General features: G+C 39.8%; 1 protein-coding gene across 3 annotated transcripts in view; it reads left to right on the top strand.

Moving 5' to 3' along the window:
* Positions 1-9173, top strand: part of CSNK1D (casein kinase 1 delta) — a 37755-nt gene extending 28582 nt beyond the window's left edge. Inside the window, exons 9-10 of one of the 3 annotated variants that reach the window (XM_032212096.1) lie at positions 4131-4195; positions 7022-9173. In XM_032212096.1, coding sequence (XP_032067987.1) covers positions 4131-4163 — 33 coding nt within the window. In that variant the 3' untranslated portion in view covers positions 4164-4195; positions 7022-9173. Of the gene's footprint in view, positions 1-1735; positions 4040-4130; positions 4196-7021 lie in introns of those variants that run through there. The other 2 variants (XM_032212095.1, XM_032212094.1) reach the window with 2 other exon arrangements.
* Positions 9174-20409: the final 11236 nt, after the last annotated feature.

The following is a 20409-nucleotide window of genomic DNA, read 5'->3' as shown; positions in this document are numbered from 1 at the left end:
TAAACAGTTAAGCACTAAGCAGAGGCATCCATGGTGACTCTGGCAGCAACTAGCTCAGTTTGACCTCAGCTCTTGCCCTTTTCCTTTTACATTTTTTTTTCTTTTCATGATGGCAGGCAAGAGCAGAGTTGAAATCCTCTGTGAAACAGCTAGAAAAGGTATGTTTGGGTCGGAGGGAGGGGGAGGAATTCAAACTTCATCCTCCCGGTGCAACTTTGTGTGTGTGTGTGTGTGTGTGTGTTTGAGAGATGGGGGAGGGAGCATATTGAGACAGTTCTTTAGTTTATGCACTATGTAACACTCTAATACTATGCCTTTGGGTCTTTTGAAATTTTAATTATCCAATCATAAGCAAAAACAATGTTTTAAGTAGAATGAATTTCCACTTCTACTTACACCTGCCAGCCAAAATGTTGCTAGTGGTATTGCTAACATGGGCTGAGGAGGAAAACCTAAATTTTCTGAATCCTGGTGCAACTTTTGTGTGTGTGTGTGTGTGTGTGTGTGTGTGTGTGTGTGTTTGAGAGAGGGGGGAGGGATGGAGGGAGGAAGGAGGGGAAGGGAGAAGAAAAAGAAAGAAGGAAACTTATTTAGCAAAGGAGAAAAACAAATGCTGTCGCTTTAAATCGGAACTGAGCATGCCTGGCTGTGGAATTCTGGGAGTTGAAGTCCACAAGTCTAAAAAAATTGCTGCCTCGCCAGCAATAAACCTCACTGCACGTCACTGCTGCTATATATAATTTGTTTCATACAAGCCAATTTTAAATTGTACTTATGGTTTTTAAATATTGGTTTATAACTTTAAAATGTTATAAGATATAAAGTAAAATGGTCTTCTACCTGGGCTTTCAGAATTAAGAGGAATATCTGCCCTAACATAAGCTAGCCAACTAAGCACTTGTAATTTGCTATATGATCTTCCATATTCTGCCAGCCCATCACTCCTTATGCCTGGTTTTGCTATAGAGAAACAAAAAAATGGGGTTATCAGGGTTGATGCCTTCAAATAGGTGAACTAGACTGTCGGGGTAGCAAGTTAAGTAGGGCTCCAAACCTTGAGGGGGAAAAAATCAAATTTAAAAAATGGAAATCTTTCTGTGTGGTGGGGTCACCAATTGCATTGTTCGCTTAAGATACTAGATGAAGGCAGTAATCTAGGTTGCCACAAATGATACTTCCCATGTTTCAGTGCTATCTTTTCTAATAGCATAAGAGTTATACCGTAGTGAATAGTAAGGGAAGGAAGATTAGAACCGGGATCCCTGTGGCCCTAGGAGGGGAGAGGTGAACCAGCCTGCCACTCATGCAAACCGAGCTGTGGCCTTGTTCCAAATGGACCATGGCCCAGTAGTGGTCCACAGCCCAGAAATTGGAGATCCCTGGATTGCAAAATAGATGGGCCTGAGTTAGAACGGAATACAATACTTTAAATGTTTGGTCAAATAATTCTAAAGCAGACATTTTTATCCTTCTAGATTTCATTCTTAGAACATGGCTTCAGAGATCATGGTTCTTGCTGAAGATAAAATACAGCCTGTGTGCTGTATATATATTGTGTATGGTCATTGCCTATCCCTTTGCACGAATATAACTTTCTTCTGAATGTTAAGGATTCAGCACTATTAAATTATGTCAGTTCCTACCTTAGCACCCTGATTGATAATTCTGTCAACATTAAATCCCAGTTCTGACTCCTTACAGTCAACATTAACTATTTCCTTGGTGACCACTCTAGCAGGTACACCAGGGGATGGGGTGTGAGTGGAGCCGGCTGGGAGCTGAGAATTCGAAGTTGCTGCAAAGAAAGAAGTGCAGGAAGAAGAGCAAATGAGGCAAAAAGCTGAAGATGGTGAAGAAAGAAGAGTTAACACAGAGCAGAGACATGGATTAATAGGGACATTTTCCTTCTTTGGATGGGGACATTTGGATGTTCTTGTGAAGTATGAAATAAAACAACTAAAACGTCTAGGTTTTGCAACCTGGCCAGATTTTTTTTGTCTCTGCTGAAACATGCATGCAGTGTAAATAGCAATTGATTGTGAGCCAGATGAAAGTGTTTCTACACCTACATGATGGCATATAAGAGATAAACAAAGATTTTATGAGTGTTGTAGTCCAACCAGAGTACTTTATTTGTAGCAGCATAAGTCTAGCTTGTAGTGGACAGAAACAGAGTCAGGGTGGAGACAAACAACATTCAAGTGTGTTAATCTTGTTGAAATCATACTGATGGATAACATTCAAATAGATCAGAGACCAGGACAGCTGAAGGAGCCATTTCTAAAAGAGCAGGGTTTTGCAGGAGATAATTGCAGTGCTTTGAAGTATCTGTAAACAAAGCCTTGATAATACTGTACACACCTGTTTGGTCCTCATGGGCAAACAGGTGTCAGGACTCATTCAACTTCTACAAATATCTAGTAACGTGTGTCAAAATCACAGGCAAGGTTTCTCAATATGGAGGACTTGGGTTATGTGTTTGAGTGGGTTTTTAATAAGGGGAGAAGTATTAGTCATGTGAGTCTGAAGAAGCCTGAATCCATATTTATTACCTTGTTGAGAAATGGATCAGTTGGCTGGATAATTGAAGTTTTAGTCTTAAAATACCTAGGGGTTGGAAAATACTGGTAATTGTTGGTACGAATGGTTATGCGGGAACCACAGGCACCAACATTGTCATGGCATGAGGCTCATCTTGGTAAGCAACTTTATTCTGATCTCCTTCTCCCTCAAGGATGGAAGCATCACATGCTAACTTACAAGTTCCATATACTCACTGTTTTTCTTAAATAATTTCAATCTTTTAGTTGAGTATTTACAGAGGTACTTATTTGAAAGTCTCTAACAAGCAGTTCACTTTATCCTGTTTTTCTATGAAAGTTGGCCTATATTTAGCTGATGTGACTTTGATGTCCCTTATTATGGTTCCTTGTCATAATTTCAGATCTATAGCTTTTTCTCAGTGAAGCTTCAGCCATTGATTCTCTAAGAAATGTTTTTTTTGTCAGCATGATAAAACATAGGGACTAATTGAAAAAACACAATTGCTGGTAGATGTATATTCTTCTCTTTTGTAGTGCCATTTCTAGCTGGTAGGTAATATTTAGTCACTATCTACAAGTTGAGGATATGGTGATTTTTTTCCAGTAAAAAACACGCTTGTATTTTTGTTTCTTGATGGGCTGAATTCCATAGCAGGTATATTTATATAATTTGAACTTAGCATTTCCTGCTTTATGGGTGATGTTTTATATTTTTAATCATATCAATCAGGTATAGCAGTAGAAAAGTTGGGTCTTTTTATGAGGAGAGAATGGTTTTATTTAAGCTTCCACTGCCACTAGGAAGAAGTGTTGATTTGTGTATACACAAAGAAGTACTGAGAGAAAATGTAACTCCCATACCCAGAAGTGTGATTAATCTTTTGCAGTACGTTTATAAGATTATTTAGGTTTTGTCTTTCGTGCTGCCTTGGCCAGTTGAGAGCAATAAATGGACTTCTGTTCCAGTGAACATATTCATCTGAAAGCCTCTGTTTGTATCTGTGGTTACTAGTCTGAAGGCTCTAGTGCAGGGGGTTGTCCAACCTAAGACTTGTGGACTTCAACTTCCAGAATTCCCCAGCCAGCCATGATGGCTCAGGAATTCTGGGATTTAAAGTCCACAGGTCTCAAAGTTGCCAAGTTTGGAGACCCCTGCTCAAGATTGAGCTTGTCCCAAATTTGAGTACTAATAAGAGATGCAGGTTTCCTTGATTTAGTCGGATTAAATTTGTTGTTGTAATAAAGGAAAATGTTTTTTTGAATCAATGGCCAGCACAGACAATAAATCATTAACCTGATGATCCTTTTGAGCTAGGAGTCATTCCAATATAAACGCTGTTCCAAAATCCTGTTGATTGTTCCTGCTGCTCAGAACAGACATTCTTTACACATCAGTTCTCCAAACACATTCTCAAAGCAACCTCTTTGGTTACCCATTTGGTGGCAGCTATGAAGGCCAATGTCTCTGAGGCTTCTGAAAGGAGCACTGCTCCAAATGAAGAACAGCTCCACTTAGAATCTTAGTTTGAAGTTAACTTTTGGGCAGTGGAATTGTTTCAAATGGCTGTCTTTTCCCCCCCACCTCAGAATAGCATTCCTTTCGAGCACCATGGCAAGTAGCTGCTCGTCTCCCGATTGGAAAGCAGCACTGGGTGAGTCCCTTCTCGCTAGACTCCAGCTTGGTGGGCGGGTCTGGATGAACTCCTTTGGGGCATTCAAACGGGATGGTGCTTCATTTTAATTCTGCACTTGTGTTTCCCTCTGCTTTGTAGATCATGTAGCATTAGATGTGCTTTTCCCAAAAGCTTTTAGCGTTTTAGTAGTTCACATTTTCCTCAAAGCTTTAGGTACTTCGCTAGAATGATTCGTTTAAATATTTGTCATGTGAGACCAATATTACCGGTAAAGTGGAAGATAATCTAGAATTTGGGATAACCCCAAAGGGATCTCTCCAGTTGCTACATTGCTTAGCAGCAGATCTGCTTTTTAGCAAATGTGCAAACTGAATAGCCCATTTGGAAAAACAAGACATCTTGAAAAGAGCATCAAGATATTACTACTTATTTGCTGTGCATGTTTTTAATAAGTTGGCTGCCCAACGTAGTGACTGCTGGTAATCGTTTTAGACTATATTCATTTAAATTAAATTATTCCAATATATAGGACTATCTGGGGGAGTTTTTAAAAAAAATCAAGATGACAGATGTTGCCATGCAGTTGAAGCTCTGCCTCCTTTTTAATATGCATCCCATGGACATAAAAGGGGACAGGGCTTTAGTTGTGGTGAAAACTAAGACCGGGGACATCTTCACTGCCTAATTTAAGCAGAATTATCTTGTAGGATAAACGAAAGCTTAATGTGGCCTCTTTATTTTTCTCCCTTTCCCACAAGCAGCCAAGATTAAAAAAACATTTTCAAAACTGATAAGTAGCTGGAAACTGCCTCTGGACTTGTTACAGCAGACACTTAAAATGCTTGTATTGGTGTAGTAAATGAAAGAATCTATGATAGCGAAAGCTAATCATTTGATCTTTCCTTTTGCCTTGATAGTAGGTAGTTTTCCCCAAAGCAAAATGGAGTGTGTATGGGCAATATGTAGCATGCCGCCATTTTTAAATATTTCCAAAGCCGTTTCTTTTGCTCTTTTACCCAACCTGAGATGCTTAAGACATCTGTGCTTTCTTTCCTGACCATTCTTTCATTTTATTGTTTGAGTTATGCTTTGCCTCTCTGCCCAAAGGACATTTGATAAAGCTTCGTAATATGCTAAATTCTGTTATTAATGTTGAATCACTCTTGTTCCTCTTCTCATTACTGTTTTTGTATACTTGGCTCCCAGAGCCTTTTACTTTTATTAACAATATTTGCAAGTTATTATTATCCACTTGGATCTGATCAACTGGACAAGCCAACTGTTGAGAATTTTAACTGTGTGGAAGGATTCTCTTCCAAATTAGCCTTGATTGTAAGAGATGTTATACTAAAATAAGTGTTTACTTGCATTTTCCTGCAAAGAAAACATGTCATGTTTGTTCTTCCTCCCCAGTTTGGCAGGGAAAAAGTTGAAATGAGAATAGGGAAGATGTAAAGATCAGCAACTAGGATTGGTAATAGCCAAACTCTTTACAAATTATGTTTAATTGCCTGTTTTTATGTACAATTTATGTTGGAAAACCTCAAATGTTTAGAGAGAAAATCTGAAGGATTCAGTCCACTATCAAGTTCCTGGTTTATTTAATAAAAAAAAACCTTGTTGTTGCACAACAAGACTTTAATGTGATAATTTGACAGTGCCTCTACAAACTCTGCATTCCAGGATGGTCTTAATTTGAAACAACAAAAAGAACTTACTTGTCATTTAAAATATGTATGAGTCTAAACTAGTATATAAATTGGCTGTTGGAATATTGGTGCACTACAGAGTTCGCACTTGCATTAGCAAGGACTTGGACTAGGTAGGGATGGGTACCTGGAAACACCTTCCTGTTCTCAATCATATGCAAGCTGCTCTCTAGAGATTGACAATGTTTTGGTAATCTAAGTTCTGAAGTTTTATTACATAATTCTGAATAGGAGGATTTGCTTGCCACTCAGCCTATACATTTTTTAAAAGTGTTTCTTGCACATCTTAATCTTGTTAGGGGAGCAAAGCTTGATTTAGTGCACACAAAGCACACCCATTGCTTTCATCCTGATCTGAAAAAAACAGGATTTTTCAATAATTTTGTAGATTATACTTATACTTATTTATTAAATTTATATCCCACCCATCTAATCTGGAGGTGGCTCTTAAGAGGCTTACAGACCTGGTAGCAGATTGCCTATATCTTGAATAGATTTAGAATAAAATGTAACTTTGTTACAAAAGAAGGCAATACTGACAGGTATTAATAATTTCCACTAGGAATATTGTAAGTCTTCACCGGTTTTTCAAAGCATCCAGATGTAGGGTCTTCTTAATTTATTTCATTTCCAGCACCTCAGTTGAAATTGAAATCAAATTTCTGATTGCAGAGCTCACAGACTTCGCTTGACATTGCATTTTTGATGGGAACATTATTATAAATAATGCATACTTTGGTGTGCGTGCTCGCACACATTTACAATGCATTTGTCACCTTCTTGCTTTGGGTTTCATTATTATTTTAAGAGCTCACCTGAGTAATCTGTTCTCTCTTTAACTAGCATGTGCTTTTTTCATCATTCTTCATATATTTCTCCCTGCTCACAAGAAGCCTTTTTTTTTTTTGCCATACCTTTAATACAGAAGGAACATGTCATTCTGTCATTCCCTTCGTGGGCATTACAGGTGGGTGTATCATCGATTCAGTTGGTACATAGATCTCTCTACTGGCTTTTCACCCTTCTGAAGTAGATGTTTGTGTTGTATACATAGAAAATGGTATGTGGGTCCAGGTTTTATGCAGTTTTGGTAGGTGTGAGCTGATATTGATACCCTGTTCCTTGGCTTCAATAGATTCCTGCTCTGGCGACGACCAGCGTACTCCAATCTGCTGTGCATCGGTGAAATAATGTTGCCATTGAGGGGCAGATAATGCATGGCTGATCTCCTATGTTATCAATGGCTTTTACTAGCAAACTATCCCAAACTAGAGCAGAAGAAATACTCCAATTGGAACTCTCCTTGCCACTGTCTAAAGATTCTCACAGGAACATGGACAGAATCCAGCAGCTGCCACACTACAAGAGGCTTTAGCCCGAAACCTAATAACCTTATATGAACTCTAGCAACAGGGCTAAAGAAGGAAGCGATGGTAATACAGCATTGCCCGCCTGTTATTTAATAGCCATTTTAGTTGTCCCTCAGCAGGCGGCAGTCTTCACCCCCCCCTTTTTATTGTTCTACTGTAATTATAACTCTTTTACTTGGTTTAAGAAAGTTTTGTATTCATTTTGCTAAGATTATTGGCTTAACTTCTCTATAAAACCAAAAGTCTTGTCTCGTTCAAACCCTGTGTGGAAATGTGAAAATTCTAAAGCTTGGTTTAAAACAAAACAAAATTCAAGACTTGAAACTTCTTGTAAGCTTAAGTGAGAAGGGAATGTCTAACTGAATTAGAGGTGTTTCCTTTTATTTTACACTATTTTACTTTTGTATGGTCCCGTTCAACAAGACAAAGGGGGATTCTCAAGGGTTTTTAATTTTTAGTTTTACTTAACGGCTATCTTGTTCTTCCAGGGTTGTCGGGTTCTTCTTTTTTTTAAATTTAAATCTCTATGTACCACCCACAGTTTTTGTGTGTGTTTTTTTTAAATGTTGTCTTGTTTTGTTCAAGAAAGAGCGAGAGATCTTTTGGAAGAAAAAGCTGTACTGAGTAGAGACAAAAAGAACGCTTCATAGATTTGGAAGGACAAAAAAATGTGAAAATAAACTTTCAGGAAGTTTTTAATGTTGAACGTAGAATGTATTGCCTTTATTCATAATAGAGGAGGGTTTGGAGAGAGGCAGGATACCTTGTTTCTGCTGGGTTGTTCCTACAGATGCCAATTAAGCACTGCCACTGCAGTGGGAGCAGTGTGGACGTGGGCGGGCCTCTTGAGTGCCCAGAGGCAGCCAGTGCCACCAGCCAGCTGCATTCCGCCAAGGCTCGGAGTTATAAGCAATCTGTTCCTTCTGCAAGAAGTCAAGAGAACATTCAAGCTTGTTGAATTCTTTCATTCTTTATTAAAACATGCAAGCCTGGAACAGCTGGCCTTCAGCTGAAGATATATTTATATAGTGGCCAAAAACACTAGTGTGCCAGCTAATATACATGAAGAATCTTCGTTTTCATGAGCAATATATTTATCCCTTAGTAATCTGGGAGAGTAGAAGGCATGTGAGTCATACCAAATACCACTCAAAAGCACCATCAGTCCCACTTTGAGGGATGAAAATGCAATATGTAGGTGTGTTGTTACTACTTTTTAATAAGCGTGAGATTCTTGTCTCCTTGGAAACTTGGTGGCGAGTAAAGATTTTATTTTCCTGTTCATTTGCAAGCGTTTTGTTTCAAAGCTTTTGTCGGGTCACCTTTTTTGTTTCCTCTCTTTTTTTCCCCACTTCTGTGGATTTCGATCTATGAACAATCTTGTTACTTTTCTTTAGCTACCTTAGAACTTTAATCTATTGCTTATTTGTATGTTCAAGGTCTGATTTGATGCAACCTATGATTGGGGGAGTGCAATGGGAATGTGTTTTAATGTTGGTCCATGGAAAAATTTTGAATAATTGTATCACTGGTTGCTGTAGATGTTGGTTCTTTGGGCATGTGCACTTCCATTTGTATAGTTCTACACTTCAGTGTGCTTTTTGTAAATATTTGTTGTCAATGATGTAATGTTAGAGACTTTAAAAGGCAGCCTCTTCTTTCTATATATCTGGAACCTTCAATTGCTGTACTATACTTAAAAAGTTTACTGCAAACTTTTCAAATTGTTCTTGGTTGTGGGCAGTCTCTGCCCTTCCATTATACTTAAATCTCACCATCACCTGCTGAAAATATAGTTAGAATGTCTCTATAAACCTGTGTATTGGTAACAATATCTCAGAACACCTCATTTGTATTACCACTGTATTTGTGTACTTTAATAATTGTGTAAATAAATTCATAAGGACTTCTAATTTTTTTAATGTGTGGCCCTGTTTGCTTGCATGTGCTATCAGAGTTTAACATATTAAAACAAAGCTTGTATATCTAGACACAATAAATGGAAGAAAATAATAGGAAGAGGGATGAATGTATTATATGGCATTAACTCTGGAACAAAAGGAAGGAATCCCCAAAATAGTTTCTGAAATTGGGATGAGAAAAATCAAAATTTGAAAGAGAAAGTGGTCTTTCTGTCTATCCTCTATTCATTTTTTATAGCTGTGAGGAGTGGTGGTTTCCATTGCAGGTCCTCTGCCATGGTTGAATTACTCTGCAGAAAGAAGGTCAGCCTTACCAGGTAGGCCACACAGGAAACCCTCCCAGATAAGCTAATTCTACCTTATTGTAAGGCGACATTAAACAGAATCTTTCAAGTCCGAAAGGACAAATCTCCTACTCTATCAGAAGTGTGAGGAGGGGATCAAGCTATTTTCCAAGGCGCCAAGGCCAGGCAAGGAATAATGGATGGAAACTAACCAAGGAAAGATTCAACCTGGAAATAAGGAGTTTTCTGATATTGAGAACTATCAACCAATGGAACAGAAGTTGCCTTCGGAAGTTGTGGGAGCTTCATCACTGGAGGCTTTCAAGAAGAGACTGGACTGCCATCTGTCAGAAATGTTGTAGGGTCTCCTGCTTGGGTTGGGATTTAGACTAGACTACCTACAAGGTCCCTTCCAACTCCTTTAATCTGTTAAACCATCTCATAAAAAGCAGGATACAATGATCCAGTAAACTGCATACATAACACAATAAAAATAAGAACACATATCAAAAGATAAATATGATTAAAAATAAACCCTAGGCAAAGAGAGAATAAGAATAGCCACTTAAGCCTGCTAACATAACCAGGTCTTGAGGGACTTCCAGAATACCGCTAATCTAACTTTGGAGGAAACAACATGCCACCCACCCCTAATCTGGGTTGTATGCAGTGGTGGGTTTCAAAAATGTTTAGAACCTCTTCTGTAGGTGTGGCCTGCTTTGTGGGAGTGGCTTGCCAGCCATGTGACTGAGTGGGAGCAGCTTGGCAGTCATGTGACTGGGTGGGTGTGGCCCAACTTGTAAAATGTGAAATTCACTTAACGCTCTTGCTTAGCAACCAAAATGTTGGCTCTTGAACTCTGGCATTGAAGTGTGCAAATCTTAAAGCTGTCAAGTTACAAGACCCTTGCACCCATAACCCTTTAGAAAAAAAAAACCAGGGGTGTTGAAACTTGACAGCTTTAAAACTTGTGGACTTCAACTCCCAGAATTCCTCCTCTCGCTCTTCATCTTGATGATGTGTGGACGGGCGGGGGGAGGAAGCTGGAACTGGTTCTAAACAGCACTGTAGATTTGTGGAACCTCTTCTATAGAAGAGGTTAGAACTGGCAGGAACCCACCTCTGGTCGTATGGTTTCAAGAAGATATCATGGCCGATGGTTTTGAAAGGCACCAAGAGGTCAAATAGAGCAAGAATAAATGCAGAACCACCATCCCTCCTACCCTCTCTATGTTACCCCATGTTTTCTACAATTCTGTTTGGAGCAAAACAAAATGTTTTCCAGCTTGATTTCTTTTTTTAAAATCTAGCTTACGAAGATTCTCTGCAATTGTATATGTATGTGTATCTGGCTGTGATCACCACTGCTTATATGTGAGAACAAACAAGAAAGATTCATTGACAAATGAGGCCCATTTTACCCATATACCTTCTATTCTTTGTGGAGTGATCATTTAAATATATTCTAGTTTGTGGAACTTGAGATTTTATTTCCAAGGTCCAGCTCATTCTTCACCATTCTTATAGGGCCTTTCGCAATGTCTGAAGAGGAAGTACATGAACTTTACCCATCAGTATGATGATGGATAAGTGCCTGTCCTTATTGAGAGCTAGAAATACAAATATATACTTCTGGTATGTCGGATATTTGAATTGTTCTGTAATTTCAGCAAGTACATTCACCTTGCTAAATTACTCTTCGTTGATTGAATAAACTCCTGACTGATCTGCAAAACAGATTATGCTTTAAGCCATGACTCACAGAATGATGAATTATTTTTTAGTTAAGTGACTGCTACATTGCTTAGTTTTTCACTGAGCAGTTCCATCTGTATCCGAAGAAGAAATTAATGACCATTTTGATTTCTATGCCATTATCAGTTTAACTTACTTTTGAATAAACAACTGATATTGCTCTGAAATTCATTTCAGAGTATTTCCTGTAGGCAGAACTTTAAGCTGTTATACAGTATGTTTGCATTTATTTCCTTGGTAAAGTACTTTTAAACATTGTTTATTCAAAAGTCTATTCCCTTGATCTTGCTTTGAAGATTGCAGCTTTAGTGAATTGACAGTATTGCTGATGTATAACTCATTTTTCCTTTTGAATTGAAAACTGTGAAATCTTAGATTTAGGGTGTATGCATAGTTGGATGCACTATACAATCAATGTTAAATATATAAACAAGGCTTAATGTTTTCAGCAATGTCTCAGAATCCATAGTTGTAAGGTAAAGGTTCCCCTTGCACATATCTGCTACTAATTCCCGACTCTAGGGGGCAGTGCTCATCTCCGTTCCAGAGCCGAAGAGCCAGTGCTGTCCGAAAACGTCTTTGTGGTCGTGGCTAAATGCCAAAAGCGCACAGAACACTGTTATCTTCCCACCAGTGGTCTCTATTTTTCTACTTGCATTTTTACATGCTTTCAAACTGCTAGGCTGGCAGAAGCTGGGACAAGTAACGGGAACTCACTCCGTTATGAGGCAGTAGGGATTCCAACTGTCAAACTGCTGACCTTTCTAATCTACAAGCTCTGCGTCTCAGCCACTAAGCCACCACGTCCCTCATAGTTGTAGAGTTGAGAATTGCAAAGGAATGTCTCTCAGTTCAGTCTTCAGTTTCACTTCAGCTTGCACTAAGCCCACTGAGAATTCTGAAAGTTGCAGTTTTAATACTGTGAGTCTTTGACAAATACGTTGGTATAAAAATAGATGAATAATACAGCTGGAGGCTACCAGCTTGCCTGGGGAATTAGAGGCAAAAGATACTAAAATTTTGCAGAGATCTAAATGTTCCAAGTCTGAATAGATAGTCCTTGTTTAACAATTGCCTTGGATTGTTCAGAGTTATGACACTGCTGAAAAAGCACAACCGTTACAACTATTGCAGTGATCCCTTGGTCATGTGATCAGAATTTGGGCTCTTCACAATTGGTGGATATCACAGCATCCAACAGTCACATGATTTCTATTTGCCCATTGACAACTGGCTTCTGACAAAATCAATGAAGAAACTCACAGTAAAATCACATGTCATACTTAACAAATGCATGTTTAACAACCGCAGTGTAAATGATATCATAAATCCAGCATAGTCACATGGTGTTTGACTTAACAACTGGGTTGCCTAAGCAAGGGAGTTGCCAGCCCCAATAGTGATTGTTAAGCAAGGACTGCCTGTAATTTTGTTTCTTTAAAAAATGAAGATTTAAATGCAAGTTTTATTTATTCATAATTGTTTTAAGTTTATGCTTCCTAATCCAAGACCCATAAATACTAGTGTAGGAAATGCTCTCTCCACATGTTCAGAGAAACTATTCATACACATCAGATTTAGCAAAACCTAACATGACAAAAATGCATTACAACTGAAGCCTCACAAATTCAACTCTTATTAACCTCTAGATCAGTGGTTCCCAAAATGGGCGGTACCGCCCCCCTGGGGGGCAGTGGGATGACTTAGGGGGGCGCTAAGAGGCAAGGGGGGCGCTAAGAGGCAAGGGGGGCAGCAGGAGGGTGCTAAGAGGCAAAGGAGGTGGCAGGAGTGCTGGAGGTGGCCCCTTCGCAGGGCACAATTCTGCCTGGGGCTCTGTTGGCCACCAGTCAGCTGAGCACTTCCGGCCTGGTTCCCTCGCTTATCAAGCCCAGCAGATCTCTCCCCTTGAGTCTTCCTTTGCTTCTATTCTAGCTACCTCCCCCACGCCCCAGCCAAGGTATCTATTCTCTCCAGGGGTGGGTTCCTCCTGGTTCGCACCGGTTCTTGCGATCCGGTTCGTCAGTGAACCCGGAAGTAATTAACTTCCGGGTTCCTAGCCCCTGTCACTGGGTGCCTGCAGGGTTTTTCTTTTTAAAAAACACCTCTCCGGAGAGGAAGCCCTGTCAAAGCGCACCTTTCCTGCCTCGGCGGCTGCAGGGACCACCCCGCCGCTTTCTCTTCCTCCTCCTCCTCTTCCCCTTCTGCCATGAGCAGCAGCAATGGCAGCCGAGCTGGGAAAGGGGCGCTTTAGCAGGGCTGTGGAAGCCCTGTCAAAGCGCACCTTTCCCACGTCGGCGGCTGCAGGGACCGCCCCGTCGCTTTCTCTTCCTCCTCCTCCTCCTCCCCTTCTGCCATGAGCAGCAGCAATGGCAGCCGAGCTGGGAAAGGGGCGCTTTAGCAGGGCTGTGGAAGCCCTGTCAAAGCGCACCTTTCCCGCGTCGGTGGCTGCAGGGACCGCCCCGTCGCTTTCTCTTCCTCCTCCTCCTCCTCCCCTTCTGCCATGAGCAGCAACAACGGCAGCCGAGCTGGGAAAGGGGCGCTTTAGCAGGGCTGTGGAAGCCCTGTCAAAGCGCACCTTTCCCGCGTCGGCGGCTGCAGGGACCGCCCCGTCGCTTTCTCTTCCTCCTCCTCCTCCTCCCCTTCTGCCATGAGCAGCAACAACGGCAGCCGAGCTGGGAAAGGAGCGCTTTTGCAGGGCTTCCGCCACGCCCCCAAGGACCGCTGACCTCGCGCCTCCGTTTCTTCTTCTTCCCCAGCCTTCCCAGTTAGCTTGCTTGAAGCTCCGAGGAGGCGGGAGGAGGGTCGCAGGAGTGGAAGTGGGGGGAGGTCTTCCCGGCTGGGAAGAGCTGAGAGGCTGCCGGCCCCTTTCGCAGGAAAGTTAACTTTTCTTGGCGAAATCCTGCCCCCCCCCCCCGCGTGGGTGAGTGGTCGGCTGTCCTCTTCCCGTAAGCCGCCCGGAGTTACCTGTGTGTGAGGTGGGCTGCCCTATGCATTTGCGTGTGTGCGCTGGAAAGAGAGTGAAAAAGAGAGGGAGAAATAATTATATTAATTAGATAGATCAATCTTTCTCCACCTTGGAGACTTGAAAGTGTGTGGACTTCAACTCCCAGAAAGGGAGTTGGGAGAAAGGGAGAAAGGAGGAGAGAATGAAAGGAAGATGGGGGAAAGAAGAAAGAGGTAAGGAGAGGAGGATGGAAAGGAGAGAAAGAGGGGGAGAGAGGGTAGAAAGGGGAAGAGGAAAAGCAGGAGTAAGAGAAAGGGAAGGGAAGAAGGAAGGGGAAGGAGAGGAAGAAGGAGGAAAGTAGAGAAGGGAGGGAGGGTGAAAAGAAAGAGGTAAGGAGAGGAGGATGGAAAGGAGAGAAAGAGGAGGAGAGAGGGTAGGAAGGGGATGAGGAAGAGCAGGAGAAAGGTACAGGAAGAAGGAAGGGAAAGGAGAGCAGGAAGGAAGAAAGTAGAGAAGGGAGGAAGGGAGAAAAGAAAGGGAAAATAAGGTGGTGTTATAACAGGAGGAAGGGATGGTAAACAAAGCAACCCAAACTGTATATTATAACCTATTAAATGAAATAATAAATGTATAAGAATGATAAATGTTAAAACACTTGTAACCAAACGACATGCTATATGTGATGATGGGTTTTTTTCTTTTTGTTTTGTTTTTTATTGTTGTGGGTATGTGTCGTCTATGTAACAAAAAAAATAAAATAAATTATTTTTATAAAAAGGTGGAGAAACACTGAGATAGATGATAATGAGGGAGGGAGAGGGAGAGAGAGAGAGAGAGACCATAACTAGATAGACAGATAGGCAGGCAGATAGACGGATGGATAGAGAGAAAAAGAGAGAGATAGGTAGGCAAGCAGATAGATGGATGGAGAAAGAGAGAGGGGAAAGAGGGAGAGGGATACCATAACTAGATAGGCAGTCAGATAGACAGACGGATGGATGGATAGAGAGAGAGAGAGGATGTATATAATTAAGGTGACCAGACGTCCCTAGCAAGGTCGCACGCTGGCAGTAATGGTGTCCCTCTTTACCAATCTGAAAATCTGGTCACCTTACTTGTTTAGGTAATTCTGAGGTGGTTGATGGTTCTGTGAGTGCCTGTCCTTTATAATTTTCCACATTGCCTTGATGGTTTTTATTCCAGTGACTTTGTCTTTCCTGTTCTTAGGCTTAGGAAAAAAAAACTGGTTTCATTGGCAGTCTTTCTTTTGGGGGGGGGGGGGGATTTTTATTTTTTTGGTGTTTTCCTAGCACTGTCATAGTTTGTGGGTGTGGGTGGGTGTGTAATGTCCCACAGTTATCTATGCATTAATAATGATCTAGTAATATTAATAATATCTAGTAATTAGTAATATCTAGTAATAACATCATCTTGGCCACTCCCACCAGGTCACATGGGTGGCAGGCCACTCCCATCCGGTCACATGGGTGGCAAGCCACTCCCATCCGGTCACATGGGCGGCAAGCCACTCCCACAAAGGAGGCCACGCCCACAGAGGTGGTTCGAACAATTTTTGAAACCCACCCCTGATTCTCTCCCTTGCAGAGCTGAGCCTAGCATTAAAATCCAGGACGGGGGAGAGTGGTAACAGAGCAGACAGGAGGGGAAAGGTTTTTCTTTTTTACGAAGCTATTTCTTTTTTCACAAGGAGAGGAGGAGAGAGGGAGGGAGGGAGAGGGGAAGAAAAGGAAGAAGGAAGTGAAGGGGAAAGAGGAAAGAAGTGAGAGAGGAGGAGGGAGAAAGAAAGTGAGAGGGAGAAAGATGGAGAGAGGAGAGTAAGAAAGGAGTGGGAAGGAGATAGGGAGAGAAAGGGGGGAAGGAGGGAGGAAGAGAAGAAAGGGAGAGAGAAGGGGAAGAGAGGGAGGAAGAGAGGTGAGACAACTGAACTTTACTTATGAAAATTATGTCAATGTAAGAGATAGGAAACTGCATTAGGATATATATGTCAATGCGTTGATTTGTACTAAAAATATTTAGCTTAAAGAAGTTATAAGGAATCACAAATATATAAGTTAAAAGTGTGGAAAATGTAATGTGCGTGTGAATGATCCTTTGCATGAGTTGTATTGGGAAAAATTTAAAAATTATAATAATTAAAAAAAGAAAATGATTCCCCAAAGAGGTAAAAGGCTACGTTTTGCTAGAGTTATTCTTTGCTTCCAATCTGTTGAGGAAGGGGGTTGGACTCCATTGTCTATATTTCCCTTTCCATCCCCATGGTTCTTTAGTGAAAATTATAACCAAAGAACATATAGATCTGTTAAAATGTTCCCATTCTCACTTTCCATATTGGGAATCCCTAGGTACCATGCAATAATCTCATCAAATAATTCAAGCAAATGTTGGTGCTTTCTTAATTACACCAATGCAAACAATGTGCCCACAATGACTTTGTAAAACAAAACTTTATTTAATTGGTCATCTCATCATGCTTAAGAATCCCAAAGGTGCTTTTTCAAGAGGCAAATGGACTTTCTGGTTTTTCTTTGAAGACACTTCTTGAAGCAAAACATCTTCAAAGAAAAACCAGATCATGTTCAACAATTTTGTTGAATTAAAATTAACTAAAAAGGTTTTTAAATTGGATTTCAAATAAATGTGCAATTAATTGTTACAGTTTTGAATTTTACTGTTACTATCTTCCTTCCGTCGTGCAAACCACCCAGTCACATGACACCCCCCCTGCCACGCCCACAGAACCTGTAGTAAAGAAAATTGAATTCCACCACTGGGTGGGGGGCACTGAGGATCAGTTTATAGCACACCAAGGGGGCAGTGGACTGAAAAGGTTTGGGAACCACTGCTCTAGAGTCTAGAATGTAGAGTAGAACAAACGTTGTTCCATAATTCCTGAAGCTATATTAACATAATAAAATTTATTTGCTATATTTATAGTTGCTCATTAAATTACATTGATGTCCACATATTATAACATAAAAGTGCACTTACATCAGAGTAGAGACAAAAAATGACTTCATTTGCCTCAAAAACTTTTATTACAAGTATCCTACTTATAAATAGCAGTACATTGACACTTGCAATTGACAAATTCTGAGCACAGCTTACTTACAGGGTCTGTGTTGATGTTTTTGATTACTACAGAAAATCCAGGCACGTAGATCCAGTGCTATATGCATGGAAATACACGCCATGTAGAATTTCTCATTCATTGCGGGAACAGGGGAACACTAAAATCCTTCCACACAGGTGAATTAGCAGTACTTTCTCAAACAAATAGGGTACACAAAAAAGCACAGAAAAATAAAATTAAAAAGACCTGAGACTCACGCCTTTTAAATTGGGTTTAATTCAATTACATGGAGATACATACCAAACATTCATTTCTCACTACATCAAAGTATATGAAAAAGGGCACAATAATGTTTTGTGTTTGTTGAACGAGGTGGGTGACCTTTATCATGATCCATTTATTGCAATTCTTATGAAACTTTTTCTGAGGCCAGGTTGAGTTTTGAATTGCCTTTGAAAGCAATGCAATAATTTTCCAACCTAAGTAACATTTTGCTACCTTGAACATAGTTGTCCATGACCAGGAGGGGGAGGAAGTGATGGCATATGTTAATGTCATCATACAAATGCCATAACTTAACAACCTTAGGTTGGTTGTCAAGACTCAAATACATTACAATGGTATTTACTTGATATTATTGCAGCATTTTAGCATCATCTGAGTTGCTCTATAAGCTGCTATAACACTGAACCATAACATCTTATTTCATAAAAAAGGTTGATTTATATTTCCAATCTGTGTAAGCAAATATTGATCAAATTCTATATTATAATTCTGCCAGACTTTGACCATATGCCCTTGCTACTAAAGACACACACAAAAATGAAGTTTCTGTCAAAAGTAACAGTATGAGATAGTAAGCAGATTTTAACTTTGGGTTAAATATTATGACAGAAATTGGCCAGATCTGACAGTATTTCTGTTTGGTATTTTAATATTACTGAAATATCTTAAAGAAACATGTTTTATCTCTGGTAACAACATAAGAAATAAGAATTTGGATTTAAGATGCAAGAAATATAACAAGATAAATTATTCTACACAAATTGTCTGCTGGTAGAAAAACTGACAAAATTCTACTACTAATCATTTCCAGTGTTCCCAGGTAAACATGAAGATATTAGCACATTTTTCTCCTGACATTAGTGAACTACTAAAGCAGTCTTTTCCCATTTGGTTCCCTCCAATGGTGTTGAAATTAGTTTCCAGAATCGACTGGGAATCATAATTGCATAACATTTGAAGGTCACCGTATTGACTGGAGTATTACAAACAAACTTTCCTTCAGAGCATATATTCCTTCACATGTGTATGATAGGCAGAAATGGTGGACAACATGCCATTCTCCAGATAGTGGGACCCGCTCTTTTGTGGCCAGATTGATTGGGGTTGAAAGACATTAGAATCTAAAATTATTGTAAGACTGGAAATATCCAATTCTATGGCAGGAACTAGGCATAAATACTTTTGCCAAGTTGCTCTCCTTGCCTAGTTGGTATAATACTGGGTTGTATTTAGTACATAACTCAAGTAATGCATAAACTTATTTGACTACTTTATCTAGAGAAAGTAATTCATTTAGCGAATGAAGGCGAATATATGTGTCCCAGGATAGTGTTGCAGGATTCAATCTGGGTCAGTCACAGGGACCAGAAATTATATCTTCTGAGCTTTCAGGAAACTTCTAACTTTTCTTTCTAATTCATTTAGGACTAAGAACCTGCTGTTCTCTGAAATTTTTTTTGAAAGACTCAAATATCCACTGGATGGTAGCAAAGAGATACAAAAACTTAACAGCCCTCTAGTGGGTATATGGAATTTTGCAGCTTAGCTATGGAATACCATAATTAGTCTTCAAAGTCAACAGGTCACTTTAAAGAACTGTTCAGAAGAGCAGAAAAAGTCCATCTTCATTGGGATCAATGGACAATCAATGCATTTAATTAACATAAAACATGAATAATAACTTTGCTTCCATTGGTGTCCGTCAGAATAGAGAGATCTCATGAGTTCTTTGCCTGTGAAGAAATCTCATCCACTCTTGCCCCCTAATGCAACATTGTGGAGCCAGTTTCCCCTACCTCAATCAATGGAAAGCATAGGTTGCAGTATGAATGTTTCTTAGAAGACTTTGGGTGACAAAAATAATATTTATTTCTCCTACCCTACATTATTTCCTCACATTATTTTCTTCAGGTCATCGAAGCTGCCAACTCCATTAATCCCTTGTGATTTATATAATGGGCAGGATAAAATGTTTAGAAATAATTTTTTCTACTTTATAAAAATACGGCAAGACAAAATATATATATATATATATACTCCTTTGTCACTATACAAATGTTGAGAGCTAACCTATCAATCCATACCCATCCGCTGTTCCTGGGTCATAGAAAGTTTTACAAATCATTAATGTAAGGCATTAATAAGAGCCTGCAGTCAAAGTTGAAAATCAGCAGGCAATTGAAGAGACTGAAATAGCTCTTCAGTCTGTTATCCTATAAAATCTAATCACAATTCATTCTGTTTTGACCCCCATTTTGAGATTAGTTGTTTGATATTCCCCCCCCCCCCGGAAGCATCACAATAACTTTCTTCTGCATATAATCTTTAAAGTAAAAAAAGATGATTCAAACCATATGAATACATAAAAAATATATTGGTGAAACCAAAATTATTAAACAGTCAATATCCTATAAGATTAAAAATAGGGTTGATCTCTTGGTAATTATTCCCTTTAAATCAGATACAATTATGGAAGATACTTTGAGGTTCTACAGATACGAAGACAAGTATGCCAGGAACACTTACACATTCATTCTTCTAGATAAAATACTTCCATCCCAGAGAACATTTTCTGGTAGGGCAAAGCAGGATCTCTATGTGTGTGTAGAAGGCCATGGGTTAGTTTACAGCAGTAGTTATGCCCAAGCAAATTAACTTGAAGATCAACCCTTCTTTTAAAACAGGGAGAAAAGCTTCCTAACAAATCAGCTTCCAAGAAGTGATTGCATGAGCTTGTTCATCTCTACAGGGCGGGGCATAACCTTTTCCTAGGGGGTCACAGCAAGATCGACAGCAGTTTACAACTTCCGCGACACCTCATTTTAAAGCCCATAAAAAACTGAATTGAATGAGCTATTAAATGTTAAATTTG

This window comes from Thamnophis elegans, chromosome 2, assembly GCF_009769535.1.
Source record: "Thamnophis elegans isolate rThaEle1 chromosome 2, rThaEle1.pri, whole genome shotgun sequence".
Lineage (NCBI taxonomy): Eukaryota > Metazoa > Chordata > Lepidosauria > Squamata > Colubridae > Thamnophis > Thamnophis elegans.
This window is presented reverse-complemented; position numbering and strand designations above follow the sequence as displayed.